Source organism: Magallana gigas, chromosome 5 (genome assembly GCF_963853765.1).
Source record: "Magallana gigas chromosome 5, xbMagGiga1.1, whole genome shotgun sequence".
Lineage (NCBI taxonomy): Eukaryota > Metazoa > Mollusca > Bivalvia > Ostreida > Ostreidae > Magallana > Magallana gigas.
Window position 1 is genome coordinate 32,031,979 of NC_088857.1, and position 17,868 is coordinate 32,049,846.

General features: G+C 34.8%; 2 protein-coding genes across 2 annotated transcripts; one reads left to right on the forward strand and one right to left on the reverse strand.

The window, feature by feature from the left end:
• Window positions 1–251: 251 nt before the first annotated feature.
• Window positions 252–14,570, reverse strand: LOC105344639 (translin). The gene is made up of 6 exons (XM_011452460.4): window positions 14,425–14,570; window positions 2,095–2,188; window positions 1,589–1,685; window positions 1,342–1,457; window positions 1,182–1,261; window positions 252–798 (listed from the first exon to the last, which is right to left on the reverse strand). Exons 1-6 carry the CDS (start codon window positions 14,509–14,511, stop codon window positions 580–582), a joined length of 693 nt encoding a protein of 230 aa, XP_011450762.2. The 5' UTR covers window positions 14,512–14,570; the 3' UTR covers window positions 252–579.
• Window positions 14,571–14,709: 139 nt separating this feature from the next.
• LOC105344640 (RING finger protein 32) lies at window positions 14,710–17,636 on the forward strand. The gene is made up of 9 exons (XM_011452461.4): window positions 14,710–14,868; window positions 15,157–15,355; window positions 15,553–15,615; window positions 15,854–15,996; window positions 16,097–16,129; window positions 16,281–16,405; window positions 16,513–16,621; window positions 16,940–17,104; window positions 17,212–17,636. Exons 1-9 carry the CDS (start codon window positions 14,824–14,826, stop codon window positions 17,602–17,604), a joined length of 1,275 nt encoding a protein of 424 aa, XP_011450763.3. The 5' UTR covers window positions 14,710–14,823; the 3' UTR covers window positions 17,605–17,636.
• Window positions 17,637–17,868: the final 232 nt, after the last annotated feature.

The following is a 17,868-nucleotide window of genomic DNA, read 5'->3' on the forward strand; positions in this document are numbered from 1 at the left end:
ATTAGTCATTTCCAATAAATTACAATGTATTCAAATTTTTATCTTTTCAAAAAATTTCAAGATCCAAAAAAAAACACCCTGAAAAATTGGTATGGTATCTTAATGTATAATCTAAATACATGTAAATTGGTTAATTCATTTACATGTAAATACTGTATCATTTGAAGTATATAACAACACAAAAGATCACATTTGAAGCAATTTCTCATCAAGATCAAACACAATCAGCTGTAGATAAAACAAACAATAAATCACTTTTTGGTGTTGCTTTTATTTCCAAATCAAGTGTGCTTTCACTTTGTACAAAAAAATTAAAGACAACAAAACACATACTTTGCCCATGGTTTGAGTGTGTCCATCACTTTCATAAGTCGGTTCCCATACAGACATAATTCTCCTTTTTTTTTTGCTCTTTTAACAGTTTTGGTCTTTGATAATAAAGTTATTCTTGTCGACTGTGTTAATATGAAATTGTAACTGGTACCTCATTGATACCAGTGTTACATGATCCTATTAGAGATCAAAGTACCGCAAGTACTCAAGGTGCACAAGAGACCAGTATCCTGCATGGCCGAGATTTCATGTTCCTTCTACCGGTTTCAGACCTCTGATTGACAAGTCATAAACCACTTCCTCCACCTTTTTAAGGTCGTACTTAAGTCCATCAAATCGCTTACGGAGGGCATCATTCTTTAAGTTCAGAAGTCGGAATCCAGCGTCCAGCTCTGCAACAAATTTAGCAATTCTCATTGGTCGGTGAAAGTCTCCAGCAGTCACTGAATTTACTGCCAGTCTCGACTGAAATGGTACATGACAAAATCAGTACAAAGTGGTGTTATCCTGCTCAAATATAAATGCTTATGTAGAGCCAAAATAAAGAAATCCTTTCAAAGTTACAAAAATAATTACTGTAGATTCCTTATTTTATGCGGGTACCTAATTTCGTGATTGAACCGTAATCGTAAGAATATATAAACACAAATGCCGAATTGTTAGCAGTGTTTCATTTAGTCTACATATGTACAACAAATAAAAGCAAGATTTTAAAATCTGCAGGATGCGCTTCTCGCGATTTTACGTGCATATTAATTCCTCATGTTCAATGAAGAATCTACAGTATTAACACAATCTTCTCGAAAGCAAGTTTTGGTAGCTGAGATGAAGATAAATGAGGTATTTACCAGCTCACTGGCCATCTGTAGCAAACCAATCAGATAATCATCTAAGTCCATGTGAAACCCCTCTGCTTGCCGTAGTTTCACTAAAATGTCAACAATTCCTTACTTACAAGGTACTTTTACAATTCCCAACAATGCCAAGTCTGCAGCTAGCCCAACTTACCTCCGATCATTGCTGCAGTTTCCTCCCTTGAGACAAGTTTCTCTGTTTTGAGGTAGGTGACCAATGCTGACAGGAAAGAGAGCTTTTGGAGAGCATATTTCCAGTGATCATTAAACCTTACAAAAATAAAATAAAAAAGCAACTTTTAACATGTATGGTACATGTATATGCATGCATTTAAAATAAACAATCAAAGCAGCAAAAATGTGTAAATTATAGCAAAGTTTTATGGTGACTTGTGTATTACCTGTAGTACTGATTTTCTGGAATTTTTGCACTCAGTTCCTTGAATTGTTTTCTTGCTGTTTCAAAATTTGATTCAGTTGACTTGCAAACATTTACAACTGAAAATAAAATATTTTAAATAATAAAATTTCACTAAGAAATAAGTTGCATTTCTAAGAAATAAGTTGCATTTTCCAAATAGTATCAGCCATTTAATATTTCAAAGCAAATTTCTCCAGGCATATTTTTTAGGGGGGCCAAGGAACAATTTTGTTTGCCAATCGGGACTAAGGCTTTTTTTTGGAAACTTTACAATGTAAATATTAAAAGTTTGGATTTCCATTGCAGTCTGGACCCCCTGCCCCCCCCCCCAATCTAGAGTAGTATATGTCTACTTTAAATTGAATAATGAGAGATGGATTAACCGGTCTAAAAATATCATATATGATGGCTTCAGGATATACATTGTATATGATAATGTTAATAAACATAATTGAACAATATAAGCGATTATTTTAAGAAAACAACCATTTTCACTTCCATCCTTCTGGTGTACTTTTTGTAGAACTGCATGAATCTCCCTGGCTGTCTGTTCAAGTTCTCGAACAGTTGATCGAATTTCCTGTTGAAGTAGAGGTAAATTCATTGAAATGTAGAATGTTATAAATCAATACATCAAAGGTTGCTAAATTTAGATATGTCAAACATTATGGGTCATTTAACTATGCAAATTTTTCCACAGATACCCAGTGTATGTATGGTTTTTGTTATTTTTAGCAACATATGATTATCATTCTACACCCACCACTGAGTTCAAAGCTTCATTTTCCTTTTTGGAGTACATGTAATTATTCAGGACAGTGCACAGAGACATGCATGAAATTGTATGAGGATTCTTCAGATACAGAGTTGTTTGTGGTTATTATTCTCACTGAATCATAAATATTTTGCCTTAAATTTAAAAAAACATATGCCTACTTTAATCACTCAATCTAGGGCTCCAATTTTACTTGATTGACAGTGATTGACAAACCAAGTAAATTTGGAGGAAGTTCTTGTCTTTATATATTGTTTTATGGGAGGAGGGGGCTGTTAAATACATGTACCTTGTGTAAAAGATTACAGATTATAGAGCAAATAACTTTAAGCGGCCCAGTTTAATTTGATCTTGTCTATAGTCCATCATCGCCACAAGCCACTGGTTTTGTGTTCATTCTAATTCCGAAAATTGTGGATTGTGACAATGATAATCCATAGACCTAAAATTCACTGCGAGCTCTAACGACAATGCCTGGGTGATGAGAAAATTCAAACTAATGCTCCATTTGACAACCTGAAAATTCTTTCCTCAGATTGGTACCCACAATTCCTTGTAAACTGAATATGGCTAGACCAGGTAAAAATGTATTTTAGGATTTTTATGCATTTAAAAAAAGGAGTAAAACATTCTGTCGCAGGTGGTTCTAAAAATTAGTCTACAAGTAGTGTTTTAAGCAATTTTCTTGACAAATTGTTTGGATCAATGTTACTTTGATGGAAATTGTCAAGTGATGTTTGCTCTACTAATTTGAAGTCACAAAGCCAAGACTTAGCATATGGCCTTTATAGTATAATGAATAAAATTCATAGAAAGCTAGGCAGATCTAACGTTGCATGTTTCCAAAGAATTTGATGGTGAAATTGAGATTGTGTTTTTAATTGGCTTTGATCTCCACTGCAACATTTGAAACATACCAGTAAACGTATTTCTACAGAAGTGCAAAATATTTTATTTTTTATTCAACATTTTTTTATCACAATGATGCATCCATTTGGTAGACCATGCTTTTATGAAACACAGGAACCCGTCTGTATTTAATTCAATTTATGCTACACTTGCCACAACGGTTGCATCGTAAAACGGGTCATACTAAAACACGCCTGCCGACGCCTGCCGGGGAAAACACGCCTGCCGAGAGAAAACCACACGCCTGCCGTTTACCTGATGGATTATTTTAATATTTTCTTTGATATTTTATTTAACTTAACTAAATTAAGTATCATGATAACAAAAAGTTGACATTATATTGATTATTTAGCACAAAATTAACAAAAATGATCAATGTTGGTAAAGATAGATAACTCTTACGTAGAATTCAACCGCCTGCCGAGGAAATCTAGACGCCTGCCGTTTATTTGATGGATTATTTTACTTTTTTCTTTGATATTTTATTTCTTGTAACTAAATAGATGATAATAGAAATCAAAAGTTGATTTTATATTAATTAACTAACACAAAATAAGTAAAAATCGGGTAAGCTGATAGCTCTTACGAAGAAATCATACGCCTGCCAAGAAAATGTATACGCCTGCCGTTTATTTGATGGATTATTTTAATTATTTCTTTGATCTTTAAGTTCACTTAGCTTAATAAACGATAATAGAAATAAAAACTTGACTTTAAAATTCGTTAATTAACACAAAATTAGTGAAAATCGGAAAAGTAGATAACTCTTACGCAGAATGCATACGCCCGCCGAGAAGAGTACACGCCTGCCGCTTACCTGGTGGATGATTTTAATTTCTTTATTTATATTTTATGTTTTCTAACTTGATAAATGATCAGATTAATTAAAAATTTACTACACTTTTTTAATTAACACAACATGAGAAAAAACCATGGATAAATATACGCGGAATCCATACGCCTGCCGTTTACCTGAAGATGATTTAAAAATTTTCTTACGTTTGTATTTTATTTTACTGTACTAAATAGCAAGCATAGATAAAAAGGAAACAAATTGCGAAGGGATTAAAAATAAAGGGAAAACTCTTATGTAGAAATCTTACGACTGTCGGTTCAATATGCACGCTTGCCATTTTATTTACCGGTATGTAATTTTTATTTGTATAAACTAATTTATGAATTACTTAAGATTGCTATATACAGACTTAACCTTAACCAAAATCCTTATAATTATGTTCAGAACTTTACTTATTGCTGCTATTGATTCATCATATTATATGAAGTCGGGTGATACGAGTATGATATAATATGTATGTCATCCCTTTCAAGTTTGACAAACATGGTTTTGTTTTCTATCAGAATTTAATATTTTGATTATTACGCCTGTCACTGAAGCTTTTTATGATAAAAATACAGGGTAAGATTTATCAACACGTCTATAGATACGAAACGCCCAAGGAGTATACATATGTACGCTTTTACGCTTGTCGAATACCTATATCATTGCATGATATGATTTTTTTCATTAATTTTTTTCTTCAGTCAACCGTGTACATGATCACAGAATAAGAATTAGATAAAACTTTCTGTGTTGTAAAAAAGGGATACTATTAATCAATATCCTAACTTTTCGCCTAACGCAAAAAATTGATAATCTTGTATTTTCAAACAATATTTCACATTTCATTTAACTTTACCAAGTAAACGAATAAAGACATAAGAATTAGATTTATATGATATTTATAATGATATTAAAACGTAACACGAAACGTGTGCATCCAGTAAATTTTTTCAGGGGGGGGGGGGGTAGTATTTAGGTTTGTCCGGGGGGGGGGGGGGGGGGTGTCGAGGCAAATTTTTGGTGATTTTACTAGTATGTAAAAAAAAAATCATTTTCCAAGGGAGGTGGGGACTCCATCACCCCCACTCCCGTACGAAATTTTAGTTTTACCAGGGGGGGGGGGGGGGTAACTCTATCCACCTCCCCCCGTGTAGATCAACTCATGAAAAGAATGAGTGAAAATCATTTACAAAGCCAAAGAAAAATTCTTAGATCTACCCCCCAAAAATTAATGAATGGTGACTGATATAAATATTTGATGGACGTTAATTAATGAGTTATACTAACATTGTTATTGTTAGCAAGAACATTGATATTAAAGTATCCTAATCTACGACAGCGTACTGATCACAAGGGTCGATCTATTTAACTGTTCCACGATCTTTTGGTCTATAGACCAATCCTGTTTTAAAGTTTTTCTAAATACTGGATAAAAAATCGTGTTTTAAAAATGTAAACCAACAGAAATCGTGATACCAGTGGTTTCCTATACATATATACATAGGCGTCGGAACCGGGGGGGGGGGGGGGCTGAGCCGCCCCCCCCCCCCCCACACACACTTTTTTTGCAAAGTTAGACCTAACCAATGGGCACAAAGCATCATAGAGGGTTCAGCCCCCCCCCCCCCCATCGCACTTTCTCTCGCAAGAAAAATAATGTTTGCGAAATTTACGGATTAGGAATTTCAAGATTTGTGGGGGGAAAGTTTTGGTAGGTAAGAATTTATTTTTTTAACTATAGCCCCCCCCCCCCCCCCCCCACGGATTAGGATTTTCATGATTTAGGGATGATTTTATTTTCTTCCTTAAGCTTGTCAAGATTTCAGAGGATTAGTTTAGCACCCCCCCCCCCTACTTTTAATTTGCTTCCGACGCCACTGCTTTATAAGGAAACCCTTATGGGAAAGGAGAGGGCTTTAGAAACGTGGCGTGTTCATACGTGTATATAGTTGTTAGAGTGTTAAAGGAAGAAATTAAGCTGTTTTCTTGCATCTCTATCTCTCTCCCTCTATCTTTATCTCCTCTCCTTCTTTCACTTCCTCTCTCTCTCCTCTCTCCATCTTCTCCATCCACTGCCCTCTCTTTCTTTCTCTCTTCTTTAACGAAAACAATTCAAATATCAAGAGAAAAAAAAATACTAATAAATGTAGTGGCACCTGCGTTCAACTGATCTAGTACATGTATTTTTCAATAAAAATATGGAGAAAACTGCAGCGAGTCGGTAAGCGTAAGACATTCACATTCCAAATGTTCGACATCTGAACGTGGTGGTCTTTACGGTTTTAATTTATTTCATGAGTAAACATTTTCTGAGTCAAAAATGAACGCAATATTATATGCAGATCGGTTGTCTTTGAACTTAATGAACGTAAAATATCTTCCCGACAATTTTTATATTAATCAACCATACTGACTGTAATTAATCGTAGGTCAAGGAGGTTTTGAATAAAAGAAAAAAAAAGAATAATGCATGCATTCGTAATTATTGATTCTTCAATGTATATAATCATACCATACAGCTTACAATATCATTCAATTCACTATCCCTCAAACGGTTACACTCACAGTTTTGTAAATAAAAAAAACGGGACCACAATCTGAACATGCACATACAGATTAATGTATTTTTATCTCATTTTATTACAAATCATGTACTAATAACAGAATAATTTACTCATTATGTTCTTTGCTATAATATATTGGGGTTGGGGCTACGTGTCCAAAGATAACTAGTGATTTTTGCTCTACTGATACACGTGTATACATACACGTGTTAGTTTCTTGTGTATTCTGTGTGAATTGAACGGTTTTTTGTCTCTTAAGAGACAATAGACCTTACCTACCTGTATATTGGAAGACGACCGTGAAGCACACACCTTGTACACAAGCCCCCCCTCCCTCCCTCTCTCTCTCTCTCTCTCTCTCTCTCTCTCTCTCTCTCTCTCTCTCTCTCTCTCTCTCTCTTTCATGTGTTTTAGGTAACTGAGAAAAATAGTTATGAACGAGTCGATCTACCTAAGTATGTCTTAAGATAAAATGTATAGCCTTTGAACTTACACCTAATTATTAACCCAAAAGTATTATTAAAACCTTGCAGTCCACTTTAATTATTCCAATTGATAGAGCAAGGTCGCCATATCATGGTTTCTGACTCTTATATTTGTATTTTTTATGTATCTATATGAAATTGAACAATAATACCATTTCATCCTTATATATGTATATATCATGTACAAGCACTTAATAAAAAAAAACTATTTTAAAAACGCAGCGAATCAGAATCTAGAGATTTAGATATAGTTTGGTGAACTAAGCAGTGAAAGCCTTGAGATGAAAAAGTTTTTCAAGATGTAAACAGTTACAAACATTGTACAGAACTAATTGTGTACGAAAATGTAAATGCACTTTGCTTAAAAAGTCTAACCTTTCCCCATATACATTTACTAGAATTAATAATTTAGGAGCATAAATATTTATAAAATCTGGAATGCTTACACAATTTAAGTACGCTAGCCTGTTTGTTTAAGAAAAACATTATATAGCCTTCAAACACGGATAAAGGTTATGCCAGTCCACTTCTCTAAAGAAATGAAATTGTCGAATTGCATCTTTGGAATTGATTAAGTTTGTGTAAATATCAATTTCCATTACATGTCTTGAATTTTGTATTTACATGTTCACCCAACACAGTATTTACAGTTTAACTCCATACGTATTTCTGAACTTAGTATAACAGTGCATTAATTATATATATTCACATCAGTATACTTTGAAGTTCCTTCTTATTTCAGACACCACTTTTAGATCGTATGGATATAAAACATAAAATATTTTGATTATTTGTAAAATACATGCATATTTTAAGGGTTCCTCTAAAAACTAGAGACCATCTTTAATCTTATAATTCGAGCAGAGACATACAAAAGTCATGTACATGTATATAACAGTACATATGTCCCTGATTCGAGTTTGTAATATATCTTTAATTAATTGCAACAAAAGAATAAGGATATGAAAACACTAAAACAGTATAACGATAACTATGTAAAAAGCTGAAGTTTTTCAAGAAATAAAAATAAAAGACATGGATAAATGATTAAATCAGCAGGCGTTCAACTCAGTGTCTCGGCAGGCGTAAGGTAGCTAAACACAGTTTCGTATAAAATCCAGGGGGTTTTTCCCCAGTGAATAGCATGATGGGTAGGGATTTTCCTGCTATTTTTGTGCGGTATACATGAAATAATTTCTTTTTTATTTTCAGTTGCATAGAATATAGTCTTATCTTTAGAATAGATGTAAAAAATATGCAGAAATGTTTTTAAAATTAATTTTGTGAGTCTCTGATATAGAGGGAGGTAACTCGATAAACATCCGGATTTTACATTTGCAGAATTTGATGTCTTGAGAAGCAGGTAATATAGCTCTTTAAAAAGCTGGCGAATGTACCCTAAAATAACATGAAAACAAGACCTTAAGACTTGCTCTGTGAAATGCTTAGAACTTGAAATGGCTGATTTGGTTGCAATTTTGTGTTAGGGGGTGCTAAAAATGAATGGGTGTAGAGCAATTTGGGGCATTATCTCCCATATTTACCCCATATTTCCATCGTCTAATACACCTTATTATTTATTGATAAATGTGTTATCTTTTAATATTTACAAAATTCATCATTTTATCTTTCCTTTGATATATAGATATATATGTAACACATTTTAACAACATTTCTTTATAGGGGTCAGTTTTGCTTGTCCCTCATGTAATGACGTCGCGATAACGTCATATAGAAAACTGTGTTTTGCACCCTTAAGGGACACACATGAAATAATGTTTTCTTCATTGTTCTGCATGCTCAGGCTGCAAAGTGGTTGATGTGACTTATTTTTTTATTAAAAATCATACAGTATTGGTTTCATGTAACATTAAAGCACAAGTACATGTTTTTACATGTGTTGCATAGGCTTAGCCCCCCCACTGGTTAGACCTAATCATTAGGCACATAGCAGAATAGAGGGTTCAGCCCCCCACTTTTTCTTCGCATGAAACATAATTTTTCGTTTGAAAGATTGAGAAGTTGGAGTCAAAGGTATACTACCCCCCCCCCCCCCCCCCAAGGTAAACTACCCCCCCCCCCCCACCCCCCACCCCCCACCCCCCACCCCCCCACATAATTTTTTTTTGGAACTTAAGGTATACTCATCCCCCCACGCCCCTTGGATAAGGATTTTCATAATTTTGGAAAAATATGTTATGGCCGGGAAAGATGTTTTGGAAATATAGGTATAGGATTACTCCCTCCCCCCCCCCCCCCACGGATTAGGATTTTCATGATTTTGGAAATTAGGTTTTTTCTCTCAATATTGCATCGGACGCCAGTGTGTTGTACATGTTAAATGTGCATGTTAAATATGTCATTTACTTACAGCCCATTTATTTCAGTGTCAGTTGCTTTTGACACAACATCATGACTGTATTTTCTATGATATTGTTTCAGACCGCTGGAATTAAAGTACATATTTTAAAAAATCTATCATGTCCAAGGCATATGAAACCCCCTTCACAACAGAAGAGAAACAATTTTTATACTCAAAGTTGTATAAATTTAATGAATTAGATGGTTGTCATATATGGTACGGTGCGACAGACTCTGATGGATATGGCATCATAAGACCAACTTTCCGTCTGAAAAGACAAATTTTTACCGTTCACCGTCTTATGTATTATTTGGAAAATGATTGTCATTTTCATAACATATCATATCATGTTTCCCACTTATGTCATTACAAAAAATGTATGAATATTCAGCATTTATCTCTGGAGCCAGGAGAAATTAATGTCCAGCGCAATAGCTGCAGACAGTCAAAGACATGCTGCGGGCATGATGGTTTTAAAAATTGTATTTTTAGGTAAGCAGAACACAAAAAAATGAACTCTGTTTTTGTTTGGTTTTTTTTTCTGTTTTATTAACATTTAGTGTTTGTTGACATTTATTGCATAGTTGTGAATTTGTACCAGTTCATTACATGCATTTGAGTACAAGGACCCTTGTCTAATTTTTCGATTACTTTTTCTACATTTTGCAAGATACCGCTGTATTTTGTACTTTGGTGTCTTTTTCCTTTGCGAATGGTACAAAGCTAATATATCTTTTCGAGTCATATAACGGAAAAAAGGGGCGCATTTTGAGAAATTAAGACCAAGGGATTTTGCTAACAGTACGGACGACTTCCCAGTTCCAAATGTGGATGAATGGCATGCTGAGTGACATAGTCCATTAAAATTTCTTGAGAACAACACAGATTTTGGTGCATATGTAAAAACTCTGTGATGCAAGCTCTCACATTGATTGGTTGTATATAGATTAGCAATTTTATTCAAAATTTCAGTTGTCAGGGACTTATTCATAACCGATTCCAGCTTGCGGCGGTCTTCTGTGACCAGACTTAAGTAACTTCCATATGGAAGATACTGAGTACTGAAGGACTCCAGGTGAGCATTGCAGGCCAGGGATCTCTCTGCACAATAAGTGTGGGATCCACTGAAGCATGTCACAATGTTCTTCATAGCCATCAGTGCCCTGGTCACAAAAGCCCCCTCTGCTGGGTACTTCTTTTTAATCCTGACTAGTTCGAGTCTCACTCTCGACCGGATACATGTTGCCAATTTTTGGCGAAAGATGTCTTGATCGTAACCGGCCGGGAGTTTTAAGAACTGTATGGATTTCACTTTTTTCTGAATTGTGCGTAGTCGGTGAACAAAACATTGGAAGTACTTGATAACGATTTCATTTTTTTTCCCAACTTCTCTAACAACCTTGCTGATTTGAGAGCTTGCATCACTAGTTAAGGATTTTATGGATACAATTTTGAGATCATGAATCTTTTGCAAGTTTTTAGTGGTCAGTTTTGATTCACTGGAGGAGATAGACTCATCAGGGTTGTAGGTCAGTGAACATTTGTTGTTCTCATGTGTACACATGTTTATTTTTGAACACAGTTTGCTCGCAGTGGCCATTGCAATTGGGAGGTTAAGACCAGTTGTCTTCTCAATCACCGGACAGAATGATTGCGTGCCGGCTTCGTACCCAGTTTGGTTACGGTTGTTGAAGCACGTGTCCGTTTCGACATCAATGTTGTTTCCCTCTCCGATGAAGGTTGCCACTTGGCCGGCAAACTTCTGATTCTCAACCATGGATTTTTCATTTAGTTCTATCATTTTTTCACATTGCTTATTGATTTTGTTGTTGATTATAGTTAAACTGGGAGCACGAATATCAAGACAAGCCATTAACATCTGAACGTCGGTTCCTCCCATTTTGGATTTAACGGTGGCCATAGAAAGGCCTTCATTTAAGCAGCCTGCGGCGGGACCTCTTTTGTTGCTTGTACACTCGGTGTACAGTTTATGCACACCAGTATCAAAACCACAGTTTGTGCAGCTCGCCTGCAGACATACACACAATCCTTTTCGCTTAGCAATTGCCACATTGAAACTGTCTTGTCGCCTGCAGTTATGGCTAATGCTTGATTTAATGAATTCTTTTAACTTACAGAAGTTAACAATTATATTTTCTGATGAATTGTCTAACGGTTCATCCTCTTTTCTTTCATGTTTAGGTCTTAGCTTTCCTGGAAGGGTATTTGGAGGACCCTCATACTTTAGAATTGAAGCGTCATAGATTGCTTTCTCCGGACGACACACAGGGATATTGACAGAGGTGGACTCCGTGCAAGGAACACTGCTGATAGGCTGCTGATCCTTATTCCAAGGTAGGTGTCCCTTTAGAAATGTAGTCTTGCGTGTTTTCTTCTTTTTGCCTTGCCTGTGTCTATCAGTTCTAGGCATGTTGAAAATCATTTAACAGCATAGTCCCTCATTCATGATTGTTTACATTGTGATGATACATGTATGTGATTATGACGTCATGTATATTGTGACATCATCAATGCATTTGCATTGTGACGTCATAGCATGTCATCAATCAATCAATCAATCAATATATATATATATATATATATATATATATATGTATATGTATATGTACATGTATATACATGTATGTGTATGTGTATATACATGTATGTGTGTGATGACACTCTATGGACATTTGAGGCATTCTCTTATTTCAACACAATTTCACATAGAATCATCACTCATGTGTTCATAATTCAACAAATGTAAATCTAAAACAACAGAATGTGTAGTTGGAGGAATTATTTCATATGTACTGAAGCATGTCATCAATATTCACACATGCAGTTCAATTCACGGTGTTCTTTTTATTAGATAAAATGAGATAATGTGAGTTGATGGTCAGTTCTGAATTCTTGACTGTTCAGTCTTGTTTGTTGGGTCAGTCAATGTCTTGGACATGTCGTACTAAAATACCAATTTCTCGGCCATTTCTTGACTATATTGAATGCTGCATACACCAAAATGTTTGTAATTTTGTCCTCTTTGCATCTAAGCATTACAAAGTAGCATACAGAAATGTTTTATTTCCTTTAAGGTAGCTAAACACAGTTTCGTATAAAATCCAGGGGGTTTTTCCCCAGTGAATAGCATGATGGGTAGGGATTTTCCTGCTATTTTTGTGCGGTATACATGAAATAATTTCTTTTTTATTTTCAGTTGCATAGAATATAGTCTTATCTTTAGAATAGATGTAAAAAATATGCAGAAATGTTTTTAAAATTAATTTTGTGAGTCTCTGATATAGAGGGAGGTAACTCGATAAACATCCGGATTTTACATTTGCAGAATTTGATGTCTTGAGAAGCAGGTAATATAGCTCTTTAAAAAGCTGGCGAATGTACCCTAAAATAACATGAAAACAAGACCTTAAGACTTGCTCTGTGAAATGCTTAGAACTTGAAATGGCTGATTTGGTTGCAATTTTGTGTTAGGGGGTGCTAAAAATGAATGGGTGTAGAGCAATTTGGGGCATTATCTCCCATATTTACCCCATATTTCCATCGTCTAATACACCTTATTATTTATTGATAAATGTGTTATCTTTTAATATTTACAAAATTCATCATTTTATCTTTCCTTTGATATATAGATATATATGTAACACATTTTAACAACATTTCTTTATAGGGGTCAGTTTTGCTTGTCCCTCATGTAATGACGTCGCGATAACGTCATATAGAAAACTGTGTTTTGCACCCTAAGCAGGGTAAGAACTCTTTGTCTTCTTTACAGACTGTGAACATTTTTAATAATATTTTTCATTAAACAGCGAATACAAAATAACCTTTTATTTCTTTGATCATGTATTTAGTTAGGAAACATTAAATATCCAAGAAAAAAAATTATCTATCAGATAAACGGCAGGCGTATAGATTTTCTCGGCAGGCGTATGCATTCTGCGTAAGAGTTATCTACTTTCCCGATTTTCACTAATTTTGTGGTAATTAACGAATTTAAAGTCAAGTTTTTATTTCTATTATCGTTTATTAAGCTAAGTGAACTAAAAGATCAAAGAAATAATTAAAATAATCCATCAAATAAACGGCAGGCGTATACATTTTCTTGGCAGGCGTATGATTTCTTCGTAAGAGCTATCAGCTTACCCGATTTTTACTTATTTTGTGTTAATTAATTAATATAAAATTAACTTTTGATTTCTATTATCATCTATTTAGTTACAAGAAATAAAATATCAAAGAAAAAAGTAAAATAATCCATCAAATAAACGGCAGGCGTCTAGATTTCCTCGGCAGGCGTGTGAATTCTACGTAAGAGTTATCTATCTTTACCAACATTGATCATTTTTGTTAATTTTGTGCTAAATAATCAATATAATGTCAACTTTTTGTTATCATGATACTTAATTTAGTTAAGTTAAATAAAATATCAAAGAAAATATTAAAATAATCCATCAGGTAAACGGCAGGCGTGTGGTTTTCTCTCGGCAGGCGTGTTTTCCCCGGCAGGCGTCGGCAGGCGTGTTTTAGTATGACCGTCGTAAAACATATAAAAATTTTCACATGACATTAAATATCCCTTTTCTCCCGACATATTTTGTTGCCCTAAAATGGAGCTACCAGTAAATTGAAAATAATTTTTAAAAAACTAATATTTATAGCAGAACACCATAATGAAAAGACGAATATTGAATCTTTCTCTTATGGTCGTTAAATTGGCCTTATGAAGAGAAATACATGTAACTCTATGAAAAGTGTGGCTTGAACTGTATGATACTCAATCGACCAATCCCTATCACATGTGCCATGGTTCAATGACATGCGTCTAACCTAATGGATATCAACCAAAAAGGAAGAAATACCTCTCTTAGATCTTGCTCTTTGCTAAAATAAGACTGAAAATCTGCAAAAACTTCAGCGATTCTCTCGGCAGACTCGTGGGCATCCATCTTTTTGGTTGAACAGAAATCTATTAAGTCGTTCGTAAACTATATTCTAAAGTTTAATGCTAAGTAACTGTTTCTTAACTAAAAATTAAAAAAGCAACAGCTTTAGAGTAAACATAGTCATTGAAATCATTATACCCATGTCAAATGAATAAAACCAGTATTTGAATAAACGTTTGAATCTTCTAATAAAATTTACGTATGAGTTAACTATCATTACTCATTGTTTACCTTGGATTCTCCGATTAGTATGCTTAATTTATGATTTATATCACATTCAGAGAATTTTGATTCTTTTCATCTTTGTTTAAAGTCATGTCTTATACAAAGAAGACTCTTCAAACACAGAAACATGATCAGGTACATTTTTTACGCTAAAAATGTTCGTTGCTGCTCAGTTCGAATTTCCTATATTTATAATCAAGTGGTTTTGCTACATATTAATTAAGTTGTGTGCTCTCTTATAGTCATATGTAATCATCAATATAGATTACATTGTAAAAAGAGGCTAGTTATTTAATGAAGAATGATTGTCAAGGGAGACATATGAAATATAATTTAGATAAAGTAACATTTGCACTTGGCTTCTTTTTAACCGTGAACCAGGTATGATTGAAGTATTTTCTAATTGAATATCTGTATTCTAAGGATGGAAAATCTTCAACCACTTTGGCAGCTGTAGCATTCCAAGATCATCTTGTTCGTTCATTAAATCTTGGATTAGGAGCACCTGTTAGAATTGGACCAAGGCAGGTTGGTCTAGGCCCCGCAGCTAAAGCTAAACAAAAACAGAAGAAAGAGATCAAGTCTCAAACTGACACAGGACTACGAAGACAGAGGCCAAAAGGTATTTGATCTTTTAATTTAAAAACTGTCATCAAAAAATGTAAGAACAGACCAGTTCGATCGCTTGTGCTAGCTGACAAGGTAGAGTGCCTCACCATAGATTCAGGGGGCCCATGTTTGAATCCTGGTTTTCTCTCATCCCATTATACTTATTATACATGTATACAAATTAATATTCAATTGTTCTTTTTTTTTTAGAATCTACCAAAAAAGAGGACAAAGAATATGTACTAGATGCAAAGCCAGCACCACTGACACTGGGTAAAATCTATAAACCTCTTGTTGAGTTCTTTTTATGCCCCTGATTATACAAGGAGCATATTGATGTTATTCTGTATATCCTTCTGTTTATCTTTCAAATTGCAAAAACTGTAATATCTTAAAAACTTAATCATAAGATCATACAGATTGTAGAAAAAAAAGTTAGAAAAACATACAACCAATTACAGATAATTAGAATATCATACAATATACATGTAGTTGCACTATATCATTTCAGCACAGAAATTGGGATTAGTAGAAGCTCCCGAGCAACTACTTTCCGAGAATGATTGGCAAAATGTGAAAACAAAATCAAATGAGAGAGACGACTCAAAGCTGCCATGTGTCATATGTAAGGAGGATTTTGGGACCCAGGAGCAGGTCTGTCTTTTACCATACCATGAGTTCAAAACTGAAAACCCAACTCATCCATAAAGATTCAGAATTCATGCCTGTAATTTCCTCTTTCACTGTTATACAGGTCTTGCTCTCATGCTCCCATGTTTTCCATAGGGTGAGTATATTTAAACCAATAGATATACATGTATTACATACTTCAGTGTTAATTAATAATTCAGCAATTATATCTATACTGAAATTGTGAACCATAAATAGACAAAGTTTCATATTCATCAGTTAAATAACAAGGACTTTATACCATGTAGGCATGTCTCCAAGCCTTTGAGAGGTTCACGGGGAAGAAAACCTGTCCGATGTGTCGGAGAGAACAGTACCAGACACGGGTCATCCATGAAGGAGCAAAGCAGCACAGGAACAAGTGTGCCACAATGTCAGTCACAAATACAAGCTCTCTTTTTCATGATCCAAATACTGTATCCCTGATAATACAAATATCAATATTCACTCAATATTTTTTGTTTTTGGCTATATGTATAGGATCCAGGCTGCATGGCGAGGATATGTGGTCAGGTGTTGGTATATGAAGCTGAGGGAGACAGTGCCACCCACTGATCCTAAGCTGAAGAAAAAATTCTATGCTAGTAGAGTAAGTTTAATTCAAAAATATTTGTTCATTGCAATTATAAATGAATTTTTTAAGTCTGTAATTGATTTACCATAATCAATCTTTTTACATCAGACATAGTAAAACACCCTTTCTAATATTTTATTGTTAATTTGCCCAAGATGCAAAATTTCAAGTGAGCCTTCTTTGGACATCCAGTAGTCATTCTGTTTTTGGATATTGTCATGAATATTTATTGAATGTTGCTTATTACTCAGGCGAGTAAAATTGCCCATGGGCAGCTTATGTCTGACATAGGACTACAATGTTCACCTTTTAAAGTCCTTTCTAATCTTTTAGCTTTCCAGCATAACGGACAGAATGCTCAGATCTTGTGATTTTAACATTGATGTCTTCCTCACTGAAATTGATGAAAACCTAGCTGCGAGTCGTGCCATTTTCAGAAACTTTGATGCAACATTTAACATAATGTCTGAAGAACAGTGGGAAGAAGTTCAATTAAAGGTACAATTTTAACATTATTCACAAAACATACACTTAAGTCCTGGAACCTTCAAATGATTAATGTTTGACAACTCAAATTCCATGCTATAAAACTTCTCTTATTATAGGCAGTTACAAGACAAGAACTGGAATGCCCAATCTGTTTAGGAGCACTAGTTTTATCAGACCAACTTGGGAATGGACCTCCTTCCTCCTACACCACACAGGATCTCCATCACGCCATGTCAAGCTTGTCAAAACAGCCAGACCAACCAAACTCCAGCCAAAAAACGAGAGGTCAAGGAAAGGACTCTGTAATTAGCAAGATAACGCCTCAAAACAACAGCCCTGCTGAAGCTCGTTGTTGTGGGAAGACTGGAATCAGAAAGACAGTGCTGTTGTCGTGTTCCCATGTGTTCCACGAGACTTGTTTAGCTACATTTGAGGAGCTGACTTGCGAGGAGAGACCTGTGTGTCCAGTGTGTCGGTCCCTGTACCAGAAGAGAGTCCTTTCTTTGTAGTGTTTCTATGCAAGAGAGCATTTTGCAAACCTGCAGTCTTTATTCTTATGGAGAAGAAGAAAGCATGTTACTGCTAGCAAAAATATGCAAGACCAAATACAGATTAGCATTTTATTTAAACTGTTTGAGCGTTTTCATGGAGTTACAATGGGAACAAAAAAATTAGTTGCTAGAATTTACCCCGAAATACATACACATGAACTGTACATATGGAATCATTAGAATTTGTGGTGGCTCAATTTTTGTGGGTAGCACTTCCCCACA